Below are 18,317 nucleotides of genomic sequence, written 5' to 3' on the forward strand. Positions count from 1 at the left end.
GTCATTGGAACTATTCTTCCCATTTATCTCTGACCTGAGATTAATAACAAGTGCATCATATTTTAGAATTATAGAATCCTTACAGCACAGAAAGAGGCCATTTGACCCATCGAATCTGCACAGACTCTCCAAAGAGCATTCCGCCCAGACCCAGCACCCACCTTCTCTCCGTAACTCCACATTTTACCATGGTCAATCCACCTTGCCTGCACATCTTTGGACTGTAGGAGGAAACCAGAGCACCTGGCAGGAACACATGCAGACACAGGAATAGCATGCAAATACCATACAGACAGTCACCAAAGGCTGGAATTGAAGCCGGGTCCATGGTGCTCTGAGACAGCAGTGCTAACCACTGAGCCATCAAAATTTTAATTTTGTCTTTCAAGTCTGATCAGTAAGAAACAGCAATCTGAGCTGCTGAATAGTTTATATTTTATAGATTTATCTAATTATGGTTATAAGAGTATGAAATGTAGTTTATGTTTTTCTTTTCAGTCTGAAAAGTGTCTGAAGCACTGAAACTCATTACCATGCTTATGAATTTCCAACTTTTAATAAAATCTTCACATAGGTAGAATACAGTAAATGCATTTCCTCCCACACACCCATACTTGCCTACAGTGAGAAAGCACAGTCACGAATTAAGAGTCCAGACAAGAACCTCGAACTGCATGAAGGGGCACTGCTTGAATTAATTAATTAATTAATATCATAAGATTTACCAACATATATCACAGCTAAGTTCCCTGCTATTTCTCCACACAATATTGTATTGACAAGTTTATCTGAAATTATTATAAAGCTGTCCAATCCAGTAATCATTGTACTGCAGAGCTGGCTTACTTGTATCTGTCATTGAAAGGTGATGTGGCTACAAACATCTGTTGTCACTTACATCACATTTGAGAGTCATCTCTATAAAGATCATCTCTATTTTTATTGTGGAATTTTATTGAAAAAGGAAAATAACAAAGGCTTATAGAAAAGAGTGTTGTACTTTTAAAAAGAGTTCCTGACACTCAGTATAAGTGCTGTTTACACTGCTATTTAGTCAAGCAATGGGGAAGTTACTACAGACAAGCAGGAGCCAGGGGGCATGCACAATGATGGATTCAGGTGGAAACAAATAACTGCTCTGCGAATAGCAATAAAATGTCAATGACATCTTCTCCCTGCTGTGAGATTGGCTTTGGGTAGCTGATCAACTAGTGAGTTTGAATGTTTATCTAGAAGTCATTGGACTTCTGATAAGACTGTCCTTTCTCTTTAGTGAAAAAATGCCATAAGCCTACAGCCAGCCAGTTTATTTCCCTCATCAGCTGTGGGTCAATAAGTAGTTCAGACAGACTTTGTAAGTTAGGACCATTTGCAAAGTGACTAAGAGGTTGATGGCTACAACCTTTGCCGTGACTATTGGCTTATACAGTGTGAACCCATACAACTGCAAGACAAAAAGAGAGCATGCAATTGTTTGTGACTGCTTTATGACTGCTTTAATGTTATGGTTACTGAATAGTAGTAGATGTTCATTCAGTAACAATGCATGTGTGATGTACATGAATCAGTGTAAGGCTCTTTCTAACCTGTTATTGCAAGATGCTTAAACTCTGCCACCAAGCCACATCTCACAGCACCTTATTTACTGAAAACTGTGGTCGAAGAATTCTAATGCTTAAGAATGGTTTATAACTAATTTAGTACTTAAGTTTAAACTGAACTTTACTGTATTTGAATTTGTTTACTCAGGTTATTTTAAACTTGCCCACTTAAAGCAGATTAATATGACTTTGAATAATGAACTAAATAGATAATGTTTCAGATGATTTTATGATATTGTTATTGTGCCTATTTAATCATGTTGATAATGTGAATGCAACAAAAGGTACCAGAAATATTGGCTTGGATTTTGCAGCAGCAATGATGGTAATACTGTAAACATTTTATTTTCTCATTGCTCCAGAACTGGTAGCAAACTAGGTGTCTGCATGAGTGCTGACATGAAAACATAGAACTCAAGAAGCTGCTGTCATTAATTCTATTTTTCTCTGTAGGGTGCACTGCTGAAGTCCCCCACAGACCTCAACAAACTGAAATCACTGAACTGACAAGAACATGTTAATCTCACTGTAAAAGTTATTAAAGATGTGACTTGTGAATAAGAGAGAACTAAATTTTAACAGCATATTAGATTCAAAATTACAAAACATCTGACCATAAAAAAATTAATTTTATCAAATGTAACTTTCTCCATTATGAAAAAACATACACTTTTTGAAAATATCTTGTGATACTTCAGCTTCTACCTTTTATAGTCAGGTTTAACTCTATCTGGTAAGATGTAATTAACATCTGAGGACAGTCAGTGCATTTTCTTTCTAGCTTGCTGTCGTGAGTAATGTGATTGGCTGCTTGCTCTGCTTGATAACATCACTTTTGCCATGTACCTGAAGAGTCCCTTGAGTTGGCACCAAATTCAAATGAATGTCAGGATAGGGAAAATCCATGCCACACATGGCAAAATCTTTGTGGGCAGTTTTCTTTTAGACAAAGCAATGGCATTCACTGCTGATAGTGAGAATTGTGAAACCTGGTCCATTAAAAACAAAGTACACTCTTGAATTGCGATATTAAACTAGGACTTCTCCTCAGCATTTACTTTGGTATTAATTAATGCCATCTTGCTTAGTTCAGCCATTCCTAAAATAATTGTTTTCAGCAAAATCCTCTAGAAATCTCCTCCTTGCTAACCATACTAGAAAGATGTACTTGCACTGAATTTACAAAGTAATTATGCTTGGTGAATATTTGATAGACTTACTCCCAAGGAGATTAAAAAAACTGTTATACTCAAAAGAAATCATAGAAACACTACAGTGTGGAAACCAGCCATTTGGCCCAACAACTCCACACCGACCCCTCTGAAGAGTAACCCACCCAGACCCATTCCCCTAAATTTCCCCATGACTAATGAACCTAACCAACGCATCACTGAAACACTATGGGCAATTTAGCATGGCCAATCCACTTAACCTGTACATCTTTGGATTTTGGGAGGAAACCAGAGCACCTGGAGAAAACCCACTGAGACATGGGAGAATGTGCAAACTCCCACGTCCCTAGTGCTGCTAGCCACTGTGCTGCCACTTCTGAGGAAAAAAAAATCCAGAAAATTTTGTACTCTTCACCAATTTTAGGAAATTGGAACACTTAAGGTGAATAATTACTTAATCCATCTCCTTGAACAGTTACAAGATAATATTTCAGGTTCTGAAATTGCTACTCGTAATCTCTAGATTCATTAATATTCAGTACCATTTCCTCTGTTTCATTCTTCACATCTGTTCCTGGTTGGAACACATCTGAAACTTTGCCAGTAAGCATGATGTTAACCAATTTACAGCAAGAAGTTCAGAATGGATCCCATTTATTTTCCTAATGAATTTTCTGCTTTGTCTGTCTTTGGGTAGGAAGGAGTTAAATGGAAGCTAATCTCCTTGTAATTTATACAGCTAAGTAGCAATGGGACAAAACGTAATTAGTACCTTTCAGATGTGCAAGCATAATAATTAAAGCTACATGTTCCACAGATCTTTGACATCACACATTTTTATCTGTTTTAAAATAACGAATGTGTCAATCTATACTGTAGCTTCTTAAAACAAAAATTGGATTTAAAAAAAGCTGAAAAATGAACACTGACCATAACTTTGCAGAAATTTGTTACCAGGTCAGTCCAACCTTGTTACATAACTACAATTTTGTTTACTTACATTTCTTTCCTGAACTATATAATTTTATGCACAAAAATCATCCCAGTAGAAGGCCTATTCCCACTTAAGGAATTTTAATGGTGACAATTGTTGAAATAGCATTCTTTTGCAATTCCACCAGCAGAAAATAAGCTTTGACTTTATTCATCCTGCTTCATGTTTCTGTTCTTTTGTTTGAGGTTAACACTTGTATGTCGACATGTAAAGTTGAAATGTTTTTCTTTATTCCTTCATGATACATGAGTGTCACCGCCAAGGCCAATATTTGTTGCCCATCCTTAAATGCCCTTAAAGGTAATGGTGAGATGTCATTTTGAGCCACAGTAGTCCATCAAGGGTAGCTACACCTAAAGTGCTGTTAGAAAGGAATTTTAACCGCAGAGATGGCAATTTAGTTCTGATTGGCTTGGAGGTCAACTTGCATGTGTTCATGTTCCCATGCATTTTGCTGCCCTTATCATTCTAGATGGTAGATGCTGCAGTACATCTTGTAGATAGATAGTACACTCTACTGCCACCATACGAAGGAAATGGATGGGATGGGTGCTCAAACAGGCTGCTTTGTCCTGATTGGTGTCAAACGTCTTGAGTTGTTGAAGCTGCATCACACTCCACACTCATCTTGTAGATGGTGGACAAGCTTTGGATGTCAGGAGCTGAGTTACTGAAATTCCCAGAATTGCCAGCTTTGACTTACTCTTGTGGCTATTGTTTGTATGATTAGTTCAATTATGTTTTTGATAAATGATGATACCGATGGTGGGGGCTTCAGGAATAGTAATACAATTGAATGACAAGGGAGATGAGCACATCCTCTTTGGAGGTGGTTATTGCTGGACACTTATGCATCGTGATTGTTAATTGTCACTAATCAACCAAATGTGAACAGTCCATAACTAACTGCAAGTGGACATGGGCTGCTTCACGTAAATGGACCGAAGATTGGACAATCGCTGTCAAATGTTCCAATTTCTGACCTCATGATGATAAGGTAATTGATGAAGAAGCTGAACATAATTGGGTCTAAGACAGTCCTCTTAGGAACCCATACAGTCTTGTGGCACAGTGGTATCACCACCTCTGGGCCAAGAGGCCTGGGTTCAGGTTCCACCAGCCCCAGAGGTATATCATAACAACTTTGAGCAAGTTGATTTTAAAAAAATCTATGCTGAGGAACCCCTGCAATAATGTAACAGGCTGCGCTAAGACTCTAACCAGTGGAGAGCTTCCTGCCTGGTTTCCCAATAACTTCAATTTTGCTTGGGCTCTTTGATGCCATATTCTATTAAATGCTACCTTGATGTTAAGCAGTCACTTTCATCTTACCTTATGCTTACAATGCTGCAGTTCTGTGTTCTTTTCACAGAGGGATAACGCTATGATTATGTATGGGAAATAGAAAATTTCAAGTAGTAAAAGGATCATAAATGATCATGACTTTATATTATGCCCACACAGCTGTAAACCACAGCCACTAAAATAAAGAGGTCTACAAAATACCTGAAAATGGACAGACATGTAAATTAATTTGAAATATGAAGTCTTTTGTTTTCAAGGAAAATTTCCTGGAGCAGGTTTCATAGTTCTCTTGGACAGCTATTCCATACAATTGTGTAATGCTGGTATTACATTTATCTTGATTGGGATGGGGAGTGAATGGATTTGATCATTTAAATAATCTATAATGGTATCACCCATGTCTAACATTTTAACCCCCTCTTGGTAGAAGATCATGGGTCTAAGCCTATCTTGAGCATCAAATCTAGATGACACCCCACTGTTGTACTGAGTGATGTTGCACTGTAGGGAATGACAGCTCTTTATAGAAGAATCATAGAGACCCTACAGTGTGGAAGCAGGCCATTCAGCCATCAATTCCCTCTGAAGAGCATCCCACCAAGACCCCTTACCCTGTAACCCTGCATGTCTCATGGCTAATCCACATAGACTGCATATTCCTGGACACTATGGGCAACTTAGCATGGTCAATCCACCTAAGCTGTGCATCTTTGGGCTGTGGAAGGAAGCCAGAGCACCTGGAGGAAACACACACAGACACGGTGAGAATGGGCAAATTCCACACAGACAGTCGCTTGAAGGTGGCATCAAACACATGTCCATGGAACTGTGAGGCAGCAATGCTAACCACTGAGCCACCATGCCACTCCTTGGGTCTTGGGTCAGACATTCAAATAAGGCCCTGTTCAGATAAGGGCTAAAGATCCCATAAAACTAATTTTGAAGGATATAGAGGATTCCCACCTACTTTCCTGATCAATATTCAGCACCTAATGAACGCCACTTAAAAATCAATCATTTCATCATTATTGCATTGTTGTTTGTCAGATCTTACTGTATCCAATTACTTGCATTTCAACAATCCTAAAATACATTATGGCTATGAAACATATGCTGAGGTCATGAAAGATTTAAGCTTAAGGAAGTGACCAGTCAATTTTATAATATAACAGTTACCAAAAAGACTAAGTTTAAGTCCAGTAGTGCTAGAGCTTTGTAGCGGTTGCCACTGGGACTGCATGCAGACAGACCCATGAAAGAAGATTCCAGAATAAGGTCAATCAGGGTCTTCAGACAGGGAAGACTTTGCCCCAAATGAGCAAACTGCATCATCCCAAAGATAGTACCTTCCACCTTCCTGCCACTTTACACTAAAATATAAAATAAAATATAAAACAGAATGCCCACTCTTACCCAGCTTCCGATACCACCCATTTAATAGTTTAGGCAGTATAAAATTGGGGTCAATCCAAGCTCAACTGTCCCTTTTAATAATTTATGATTTTGATTGATTAATTATTTTTATTGGGATGAATTTGGGGCAAGCACAAAGTTGCTGGCTGGAGTATCTGATCTGTATTAGAGTCTTACAGGGATGTGCAATATCCTGCTAACATTCTGAAGAAAGGTCACAGGATCTGAAACATCTAATAGTACTTTCTCTCCACAGATGCTGGTAGACCTGCTGAGTTTCTCCAGCAATTTCTGATTTTGTTTGTATTAACTAACATCCGTCTGCTTATGATTTGACAACCTGTTGCTTAAACACAGACTGGATTAAAATGAGCTATTACCAAGGAGAAGAATTTCCATAAGCAGCAACAAAGGAAGTTCCAACATCGAACATAATATAGCATATTCAACATACTGCTGAGCTCATAAATCTAACCAAGCAGCACTGTAAAGGTTTCATTATCAAACAATATTTTTATTAAATCAGGGAATGGATCAAACAAACCCTCTACAATAATTCTGAGCCCTAATGATGATTTTTCTTCTGTGATTGTTTAAGTATTCAGTTATTTTACAAAAACAGTTGAAACAAATACCATGGAACACATTGGAATTTCTTTTAAAGTATTGCATGGCTCTGATTTGTTCAGCAAACAAAAATAAACTTACTTGGGCGATTTCTGTTAGGTATGTACGACGTTCATCATTGGCTTTGTGATAGGCCTGGAGGAAATAGTTGTTAAAAAAGAGAATGACAATCAAGCTAACTAAATCACATAATCAGGGTTCAATATTATTTTAGCTTTATATTATCTAAGAGCAACTGCTGACTGGCCACTATTGTAGCAATTGCACTAATGGAAAAGTCATACGTGCTACAGGAAAATATGCTTCATCCTGTATCCTCAGGAATGTGGAAGCAGAAGTTGGCCTTTTATCCCTTCGAACCTGCTATGCCATTCAAACCTGGATCCCCAGAACATTACCTGGGTCTTTGGATTAATAGTCTAGCAGTTAGAATTCAAAAGATCAAACAAGAAATATTTGACACCAATAAAGCTTGGGTATAATTTTGAAGAATTGGAGAATATATAAAAAGGAGCAATTATCTAATTAGACCTCATTTATTTTAAAAATGAGAATTATCAAGGCTGAAGAATGTTTCAAAGTAAAGTTCTTTTCTCAAATTAAAGTTGAATAAAAAGACCATTTAAAATCTCTTCCCTTAGAGATACTACCAACTCTGTTTGAAGTTTTACTGGAGAAAATAATTTCAAGTCTCCGAGCATAAAAAGATCTGATTAGAATAAACAAGCATAACACTTTCATTATATCTCATATTTATGCACTAATACATCATAGAGTCATACAGTATGGAAACAGACCCTTCAGCCCAACTCATCCATACCGGTTTCATAAACTGAACTAGTCCCATATGCCTGCATTTGGCCATAAGCCTTCTAAATCTTTCCTATTCATGTACCTGTCCAAATGTCTTTTAAATATTGTAACTGTACCTTCCTCTACCACGTCCTCTGGCAGCTTGTTTTATATATATGCCATCCTCTTTTATCTAGGGTGAAGATGTCAAAAACTAGAGGGCATAGGTTTAAAGTGAGAGGGGAAAGATTTAAAAGGGGCCTGTAGGTGGCACGGTGGCACAGTGGTTAGCACTGCTGCCTCACAGCACCAGAGACCCGGGATCAATTCCCGCCTCAGGTGACTCTGTGTGGAGTTTGCACATTCTCCCCGTGTCTGCGTGGGTTTCCTCTGGGTGCTCCCACAATCTAAAAATGTGCAGGTTAGGTGAACTGGCCATGCTAAATTGCCCCTAGTGTTCGGTATGGGGGAATGGGTCTGGGTGGGTGGCGGGTCGGTATGGACATGTTGGGCTGAAGGGCCTGTTTCAAAATCTAATCTCTGTGTGAAAAAGTTGACCCAGAGGCCCCTTTTAAATCTTTCCCCTCTAACTTTAAACCAATGCCCTCTAGTTTTTGACATCTTCACCCTAGATAAAAGGCCTTGACTATTCACCTTATCTATGCCCTCATGACTTTTTAACCTCTATAAAGTAACCATTCAGCCTCCTACACACCAGGATAAAATGTCCTAGTTTATCCAACCTCTCCTTTTAACTGAAACCCTCCAGTCTCTGTATCATTCCAGTTTAATAACAGACGTAACATGACATCCCAACTCCTTTACTCGATGCTCGGACTGATTAAGGCAAACGTACCAAAAGCCTTCTTCACCATCCTGTCTACCTATGATTCCACTTTGAAGGAATTATGTACCTTAGGTCTCTCTGTTTGACAACACACCTCAGGACCTTCCATTATCTGTGTAAATTCTGTCCTGATTTGTCTTCCTAAAATGCAACACCTCACATTTAACTAAAGTAAACTCCATCTGCCATTCCTTGACCCATTGGCACAGCTGATCAAGATCCTGTTGCACTTTTTGATAACTTTCTTCACTGTCCACTATATCACTAATATCGGTACCATCTGCAAACTTACTAACTATACTTCCTATATTCTCATCCAAATTGTTGATATGAATAATGAACAATGATGGACCCAGCACCAAACCTTGCAGCATACTGCTGGTCACAGGCTTCCAGTCTGAACAACCCTCTACCACCACCTTCCATCTCCTACTGTAAAGCTAATTTTGTATCCAATTGGTTAGCTCTCCCTGGATCCCATGTGATTTAACTTTACTAACCAGTCGACCATGTGGAACCTTGTCAAAGCCTTTACTAAAGTCCAAGTAAACAATGACTACCACTCCTCCCTCATGAATCTTTTTATTTACTTCTTTAAAAAACTCAGTCAAGTTTGTAAGACACAATTTCCCATGCACAAAGCCATGCTGACAATCCCTTATCAGTCCTTCTCTTTCCAAATGCATGTAGTTTCTGTCTCTCAGAATCCCTTCCAACAACTTACCCATTACTGACATCAGACTCACTGATCTGTTGTTTCCTTGCAACCTTTCTGAAATAAAGGCACAACATTAGCCATCGTCCAGTCTTCCGACACCTCACCTGTCATTGTTAGTGATACAAATATCTCTGCTAGGCGCCCCACAATTTTGTCCCTAACTTCCCACAATATCGAAGGTTAGGGTTTCTTCTTATAGATAAGTTTGGTGTACAACATGAACATGTGCTTAAATGGAGAATTTCTGGAAGAAATCTTTCATACTTCTCACCCTGAAATCCCCAAAGATCTGGTCCCTGAGAATTAATATGACTTTCTCAGGTTCCTCTTTAAAATGGGGATTGAAATGGAATAAAATATCCGCACACGCTAACTTCACATTGGGTTTCAGTACCTTGTCCAAGTGAATGTTATCAGATGTTTAGCTTTTGATAGTTAGTTTGGAAATACAATTTAATTATATCTAAGAGAGCTGGCATCAAAACTAAACTAGTCTTGTCCTCATTTCTATTTGTGCTGCTTGGGACCACTTATACTTCAGCAATTGTGCAGCTGCAAACTGGAACGAACCTCTCCCAGCAAAAACTCACTTGGGTAAATTAAATCCATAGACTCATCTTAGGCTCAATGCACCTCCTTAATGATGCAGCTACCCTGAGATATGCTTAACTTGAACTTTAGGTTAATTATCCCTAATTTACAAATGTTTCCCTGATCTAATGAATTAAATGGGTTTTACAGCTTTTGAATTTGATGAGTGCGTTTAAGCAATTTAGCTTCCAAAGTTCCGAATCAAATAATCCACCTGCATAGTCATGACGGCACTGTGGATACCTTGTCTCCAACTCTGCAAGCCCAACTCCTCTACCACAGTAATTCCAGATCAGTTTCTGATCATACCTTTTTAGCTGTTAACCTCTTAAAAGCAATATTACCCAAACTTTCAAATGTGATAACTGTCCATTGCTTCAATTGCATTTATCCTATTTTCTCCTTGAGCATGTTTTTCAGAGTTGGTTGAAGCGTTTTGTCTCGCACCCATCAGGACATGTCTAAGAATGATAATGTAAAAAGGGAAGAATATTTCATATAGTGTTGGAGAGGAGAGTACTGATTATTTATGAATTATTTTGATTGCTCTGAAATAAAATAACTATTTCTATCAGGAATAATCTTTGGATGGTTTTCAGAAATCCAAAGGGAAAATCATTAAACATTTATGCACTTTCTCAAAATCTTAATGGAGATAATTCAATGCAAGATGCAAACTCTTCTGACTAAGTACATCTCAAAACAAATATGTATAGAAAACAATGAGTTTGATTTCTATAATGTCCATATCACAGTAGGTAGAACCAACCAAAGTTATGTAACTGATCACTGAGTTTACCTATAAATGCTTTGTAGCAATTTGAATCCTGAAGTACGAACCCATTTCTAACAACAGTTAATCAAAACCCCTCGTCTTCCTCAGACCTGATGAATTGATTCAAAATATACATTTGTGTTAAGCATAGTAAAACTAGCACAATAGAGTTGATTTATGTAACCTATTGGAGTCATGCAATAGTCCCTGCTAAATATAAATTTCCTACTAACAATGAGTTTGAGCATGTCAATATTCAATGTGTAGCGGTGCATTTATATAATTATGTAGATCTGGCAATATATCCATCAGACAGTACCATACAATCTGTAGTTGATCACCACCCAAGACAATATGTCAAGTTGTTGCCATAAACTTGAAAATAATATCAATTCTCATAATTTAGTACTGGGGCCTACAATCCTGTCATTTATTAAGACCTGCTGTTAGGAACTGGCTAATTGTTTAGGACTCGCTACTAGCTATGTTTAGGATGAATTCATTGGTCCAACTCATACAATTGTGAGCCATGTTTGTAATGAGTCTGAATTGAACAGAGAACAAAAATATTACAGTGCACTTCAACACTGACAATAGAGCATCAGGAAATTTACCCTCTTTTTTTTCCCACTCAGAATAAATGGATATTGGTTTAATTAGGAGTCCGAACTGCCAAACAAAGGATGGAATACAAACCTTTGCTTCTTGTTCTATTCTCCACTCATAATTTTTCAGCTGGTTTTCAAGACTTTTCTTTTCTTTCTCCAGTTGCTTTACCAGTTGTTTCAGTAGACCCTGCAAAAGTTCAGCACAATATTTAAGGATACAATAACCAGCTGCTACTTTGTGGAAAAAGAGTTCAGTAATAATTGACCACAGTGCGAACTATTTTACTCAAATTTTATTTTATTATATGGCTGTAGATAAGAGAAAATCACAGGATGCTGTCAGAATTTACAAGCAAAATATTTTAATATTTCAGTGAAAGAAAATGAATAGTTGAGCGTTAAAAGGGATATATGACATTTGGATGGGCAAATTATTTCAATGCTAAATACCCTCTTCCTATTCTATTAGATATTATGGATGAGATTTATCTTTGAATAGAGTTGTCACAACATTGTAAGTTTGAGCCATCAAGCATATGATCAGTTAATGCTGATAATGTGTCAGTCAGCAAATTACTCCATCGAGTCAACAGAAAATTGGCAGACAAGAATTTCAATGGTTCCAACTTTTCGGAATGATTTCACCATTGAGATTGAGATCAGTAAAACACAAAATTGGATTCCCATCTCCTCTGAATGATTTCAGCACAGGAACCTGAGTGCGAAGCTCTGATGTTCTCACAATTCTGCTCAGGTGGTCTGCACATGGCACCTTTGGTATTCTTTCTCAAACGTGCAATATGGTTTATTTTGTTAAAGGCAAGCTTGGGGAAAAAAAAAGATTGCTGTCTTAGAAATGTCTGAAAGATAGGCACCACTGCACACTGACTGATGTGGCACTGCTGACATTACTCTGCAGGTGGGTAAGAGGAGAGAAACACCATGGTCTTGCAGGGGCCAGGTGACCCTCAATAACCACTCTCAGCAGAGAGGGGAAGTAGTTGACCAAGAAGATCACCTCCAGGATCTGCACCAGACTATCTAGCATTAGTATCACAGAAATTCGAGTGATCTTATATGGGTGGTCGACACACTTTAAAAATATCACTGCATCTTGCTTCTTCATGCTTTGTTTTGGGAATGGTGCTAGGATCCACATGGTCCAATTGCATTAGCCAGTTGGGTTATATGACATCAGATTAGCATTGTTTTCATTTGTTTAGGTTCAATAAGTGTTTGCATCTACTTCTCCACGTTAATGGTGCACAGTGTGCAAGCTACAAAGATACCAGCTCATGGTAGTGTCTGGCCTCAAACAGGCAAGCCTGTGTAGTACATGATTGAATTTCACGCTCAGCAACCGTTTCAGTTCAGATGCAAATCTTGAATTAACTAATATATAACATTCAATGGAAGCTAACTGAACAGAAGAGCCATCTGGTAAATAATTATAAAATTGCTGAAGGCTTGAAGTATACAAGTCAGAAATTAAATAATTCAAATTCAAGCATTTTTTTAACCGGCTAGGGGAAACTTGATACAACTCTGGAACAAAAGTGAGGTTTTCGTAGGGAATTTCATACTCAAAACATGTTCTGCTTGCAGGAACTATTTAAATAAGAAACATTTATTTACGGAAAGTTTAGCAAAATTTATCCTTTTGAATGGTTTTGTCATTTGCATATGTTCTCTAAATTGCTATTGATATCTTTCAAAGTAATTTATTCAGTGTGAGAATCAAAAGCTGTCTCAGTAAATACAGCATCTTATTTCTAAAACATCCAGCTTCCATCGGTTCCCTTACAGTCTTCAAACATTTACAAGAGATTCCTAAATATGTGGTTTGCTTAAAACCCTATTTGCTTAGCTCTTACCCATGAGGAACTCCCACAAAAATATAAACTAATTGAATGTTATAATCTCTTTATTGAAAATATGCACATATCCTATGTTCCTTTGGTATTTCAGACAGTAGTTTGCATTCAAGATTAAAATTTGTCATTTCCTTGCTTGAGCAATTGATGAGCAATTGGCACTTTATGCTGACAGGTCTTTGCATGAGGATAATTAAACCAACTGCATTAAGCTGGACTTTCAAAGATAAAAAGTGGGAATCAGCTTTCCTCCTTACCCTCTTCTCACTCAATGGCAATAAATATTTTTATTAATTTCCGCATTTGTTTAGCATGCAGTTATCTTCAATTAAAAAAAGCATTAACTACATCTAAATGAAGGATCCAGTTACAAGGCATTCTTAGTGAAAGAAAGAATTAAAAATGCAACAAATACACACAAAAACACATAATTAATTTCAAAAAGGGAAAGAATAGTCTGGTAGAGACATGACAAACAAAAGCGGTTTGTTTACTTCTTGTCTGGTCTCCCCAGCAATGGCAATTAACTTCTCACCAAAGCAGCAGTGGCCCCTGTTAACCTCCCATTGACTTTCAGTGAGGAGACCCTCTGAACTGACCATACCCCACACCCCTGACTGACTTGGAAAGACAGGCCTCTGACTGATGAGTGACCTGAACCCCAACTGTGTAGCTCACCAACTGAATTGCCGCTACTTCCATCATTCAAGGGCTGGGAAGACTCTGCCCAGAGCTCATTGCATAGTTTAGTGCTGACTTGTCAAATGTCAGGAATTAACATAGAAAAGTGGGAAAAACAGTTGGGACAGATCCAGTGGTTGGCAAAGTTTAGAAATCTCTCAACAATTGAAAGGTGGAGAAATAAAATAGAGTCTGTTATTGTAGTATATTATTAGAAACTTTAATAGTAGGGTAAGCCGATTTCACTGCTTCAGGAGAATTGGAAAGTAATGATAGGGAATCCAAGAGCAAACCAACAGTTGCAAGAATCAATTCAATAAGACAAGGAGATTATTGACAGTAGGCCAGAACAGAGAGAAACCGAATCATGAGAGCTAAAAGTAGGAGAGAATGGTTAGCTGCACTGTATGCAATACTTATAATGTGACTTGTTGATTAGAAAATATATAGAAGACCGCGTAATTCCTTTTAGGTTCTGTACTCAACAGCTAGATTTATCGGAGAGGTGGTTACCAGTCACTGAGGAGATACGAATGCAGTGTCTTTTAAACACTTTAACTGTACCTACATCCACCACTTCCTCTAGTAGTTCATTCCAAGTATAACCACTCTCTGTGTAAAAACGTTGCCCCTCATGTCCTTTTTAAACCTTTCTCCTCTCACCATAAAAATATGCCCCTAGTTTGAACTCCCCCCTCCTTAAGGAAAGACCTTTGCTATTCACCTTATCAATGCCCCTCATGATTTACTAAACCTCTATAAAATCACCCCACAACCTCCTATGTTCCAGTGAAAAAGAACCCCATAGTTTGTCTAATACTGAGGATATCACATGCCAGCCCTTTTCTTGATCAAAAATAACGCACATTGCATCTTAGAATCATGAACCTAAAAGTTTCAGTGATCCTATATCTTTTATATTATGAAAATCTTTCCAGCAAATTCAACCTTAGAAACTTTAGAAGTATTTCCAATAAAGCACATAAGGGCTAAGTTGCCTTATTCTGTGCAATAGTGGCTCACTTGGCAGAATCTTATCGACGTCTGAGTGACGTGGGATTTGTGGCAGAATTAGACAAGAAGTCTGGTGCATCCCTCTTGACATCAGAAGCAGCACACTCTCTCTTTTATAATTTTGTCAAGGAGTGGGGCAAATGTTTCACAAGGCAGAGGTGAGTTGCCAAATAACATTGATTCTGGTATGTGAAACTCCTAATTAATGCCTCAACAGCGGCACAGTGGCACAGTGGCAGCGGCACGGTGGCTAGCACTGCTGCCTCACAGCGCCAGAGACCCGGGTTCAATTCCCACCTCAGGCAACTGTCTGTATGGAGTTTGCACGTTCTCCCCGTGTCTGCGTGGGTTTCCTCCGGGTGCTCCGGTTTCCTCCCACAGTCCAAAGATGTGCAGGCCAGGTGAATTGGATATGCTAAATTGCCCGTAGTGTTAGGGCAAATGTAGGGGAATGGGTCTGGGTTGGTTGCCCTTCAGAGTATTTGTGAACTTGTTGGGCCGAAGGGCCTGTTTCCACACTGTAAGTAATCTAAATTTAAACTTGACTCATTAGCATGCAGCTTGCTACCTTACCAAAACAAAAGCCTGTTCACTTCTGAACAAAGGTCACATAACTCTGATTTCTCTCTACAAACACTGCCAGAGATGCTAAGGTTTTCCAGCCAGTTCTGTTTTTGTTTCTGATTTCCAACATCCACAGTGCTTCCCTTTTTAAATAAAGGTTCAAAAACCTTAACATGGAAGTCAGAGTGAGTGCCTGGCAAGTTCTGCTCACAGTTGGGTATGAAGGACCTCCATGTTTCTTAGGCCTAAACAGCATTTCAGGGCATGGCCAGTTGCATATACCCCTCATCGATAGACATGGCATCATCTGACATTTATCAACCCATCATAACCACCATGGTACCTCTCCAAAACATTTGCAGGATGCTCAGCATGCAGAGATTTGCAATGCTGGGTGCACAAGCATGTATCATTGCAATGCTATTTCAAGAACGCTTTGCATACAGGGACGGCTCACCTTTGGTGCAGAATTCCTACAGTGTGGAAAGGTGACCATTCAGCCCATTGTGTCATGCACCAACCCTCTGAAGACCATTCCACCCCACCCTAGCCTATCCTCAAAACCCTGCATTTCCCATAGATAACCCACTTAACCTGCACATCCTGAGACACTAAGGAGAAACTTAGCATAGTCAATCCACTCAACCTGCATATCTTTGGACTGTGGTTGGAAACCGGAACACCAGTTTGTCTATTGTTTACAAAGTAGAAGGAAAATTCATATGCATCATGCCATTCCTAGTGAGTAGCTAGAAGCAAAGTAATGTTTTTCCCCCATTTTGTATATAATGGCCTTGAACTTAAACAGTAAACCAAAATCAGGCATCAGTAATCACAGGTATTGAAATAATATCAATGGAAACAATTGAGATGCCTTAATTGCTGCAAGTGGAAAGATACTAGTCTCAAGTCTCTTCTTCAGAAGGGGGTGGAAGTATTCTGTACAATGTGGCTGGCCTGAGAAATGATTATTCTATTCTTCTTCTGTGTATTTTTTTTTAAATGTCTAGAACCGTATTTCCCTAGCAAGCCACAAACATTTAGCAGGACACAATTAAAGAATGCTGCAGAAGCCCATGAATATTCAAACCATTGTTCACTGATTATCTTTTCCAGACAATTTGGCATGGAGTTAAATTTTATTTAGATTTCAGAATATAAATCTGTGGCCATCAGAATTGATCCACTCTTAATGTATTAGATTACTGAGACTCATGTTAATTGTTGTTCATCTATTACTTGCCAAATGAACCTGCTATTACTCTATAATCATGACTCTTATTATGTTTAAGCAAGCAAGCTTGTCATTTATTTCAATCTGACACACAAATATCCCTGTAGTATACTGGAAGATGGAAATGATGTAATTCTGACATTGGCACATCATACTAGAAGACACCAAACTGGAAAGAGGCAGGTAGAGAGAGAGGTTTTAGACACTATATCAGAGAGCATATTCAGTAAAGTACAGTTGTAAATAAAGAACATTATGGTACTGAAGGAGTTGAAAAACATTAGTTTAGAAGTTGGTTAAGGAGTCAGCAATGTCTAGGCATGTATGTGTAGACCAGACCAGAGATACAGAGATATTGAACCATGCTTGTAGAAGTATTAACCTATCTGTAAGAATAATAGGGTGGTTATGGTAGGGGATTTTAACTTTCCAAACATAGACTGGGACTGCCATAGTATTAAAAGTTTAGATGGAGAGGAATTTCTTAAGTGTGTACAAGACAATTTTCGAATTCAGTATGTGGATGTACCTACTAGAGAAGTTGCAAAACTAGACCTACTGTTGGGAAATAAGGCAGGGCAGATGACTGAGGTGTCAGTGGGGGAGCACTTTGGGGCCAGCGACCATAATTCTATTCGTTTTAAAATAGTGATGGAAAAGGATAGACCAGATCTAAAAGTTGAAGTTCTAAATTGGAGAAAGGCCAATCTTTACGGTATTAGGCAAGAACTTTCGAAAGCTGATTGGAGGCAGATGTTTACAGGTAAAGGCACGGCTGGAAAATGGGAAGCCTTCAGAAATGAGATAACAAGAATCCAGAGAAAGTATTTTCCTGTCAGGGTGAAAGGGAAGGCTGGAAGGTACAGGGAATGCTGGATGACTAAAGAAATTGAGGGTTTGGTTAAGAAAACGAAGGAAGCATATGTCAGGTATAGACAGGATAGATCGAGTGAATCCTTAGAAGAGTATAAAGAAAGTAGGAGTATACTTAAGAGGGAATTCAGGAGGGCAAAACGGACACATGAGATAGCTTTGGCAAATACAATTAAGGAGAATCCAAAGGGTTTTTACAAATATATTAAGGACAAAAGGATAACTAGGGAGAGAATAGGGCCCCTCAGAGATCAGCAAGTCAGCCTTTGTGTGGAGCCACAGAAAATGGGGGAGATACTGAATGAATATTTTGCTTCAGTATTTACTGTGGAAAAAGATATGGAAGATATAGACTGTAGGGAAATAGATGGTGACATCTTGCAAAATGTCCAGATTACAGAGGTTAAAAGTGGACAAATCTCCAGGACCTGATCAGGTGTACCCGAGAACTCTGTGGGAAGCTAGAGAAGTGATTGCTTGGCCTCTTGCTGAGATATTTGTATCATCGATAGTTAAAGGTGAGGTGCTGGAAAACTGGAGGTTGACAAACGTGGTGCCACTGTTTAAGAAGGGTGATAAAGACAAGCCAGGGAACTATAGACCAGTGAGCCTGACCTTGATGGTGGGCAAGTTG

The 18,317-nt window shown here is 38.6% G+C and overlaps 1 protein-coding gene and 1 long non-coding RNA gene across 4 annotated transcripts in view; one reads left to right on the top strand and one right to left on the bottom strand.

The window, feature by feature from the left end:
- The window catches only part of LOC148149820 (uncharacterized), a 78,545-nt gene that overhangs the window by 17,063 nt on the left and 43,165 nt on the right, over positions 1 to 18,317 (top strand). The window lies entirely within an intron of this gene.
- The window catches only part of LOC148149821 (coiled-coil domain-containing protein 169-like), a 69,518-nt gene that overhangs the window by 7,790 nt on the left and 43,411 nt on the right, over positions 1 to 18,317 (bottom strand). For all 3 annotated transcript variants that reach the window (XM_087988263.1, XM_087988264.1, XM_087988265.1), the window contains 2 exons: positions 11,532 to 11,630; positions 7,194 to 7,247 (listed from right to left, as the gene is read on the bottom strand). In XM_087988263.1, coding sequence (XP_087844389.1) covers positions 7,194 to 7,247; positions 11,532 to 11,630 — 153 coding nt within the window. The remainder of the gene's footprint in view (positions 1 to 7,193; positions 7,248 to 11,531; positions 11,631 to 18,317) is intronic.

Source organism: Chiloscyllium plagiosum, unplaced genomic scaffold (genome assembly GCF_037043375.1).
Source record: "Chiloscyllium plagiosum isolate Xiang-an unplaced genomic scaffold, Cpla_swu_hap1 HiC_scaffold_6, whole genome shotgun sequence".
NCBI lineage: Eukaryota > Metazoa > Chordata > Chondrichthyes > Orectolobiformes > Hemiscylliidae > Chiloscyllium > Chiloscyllium plagiosum.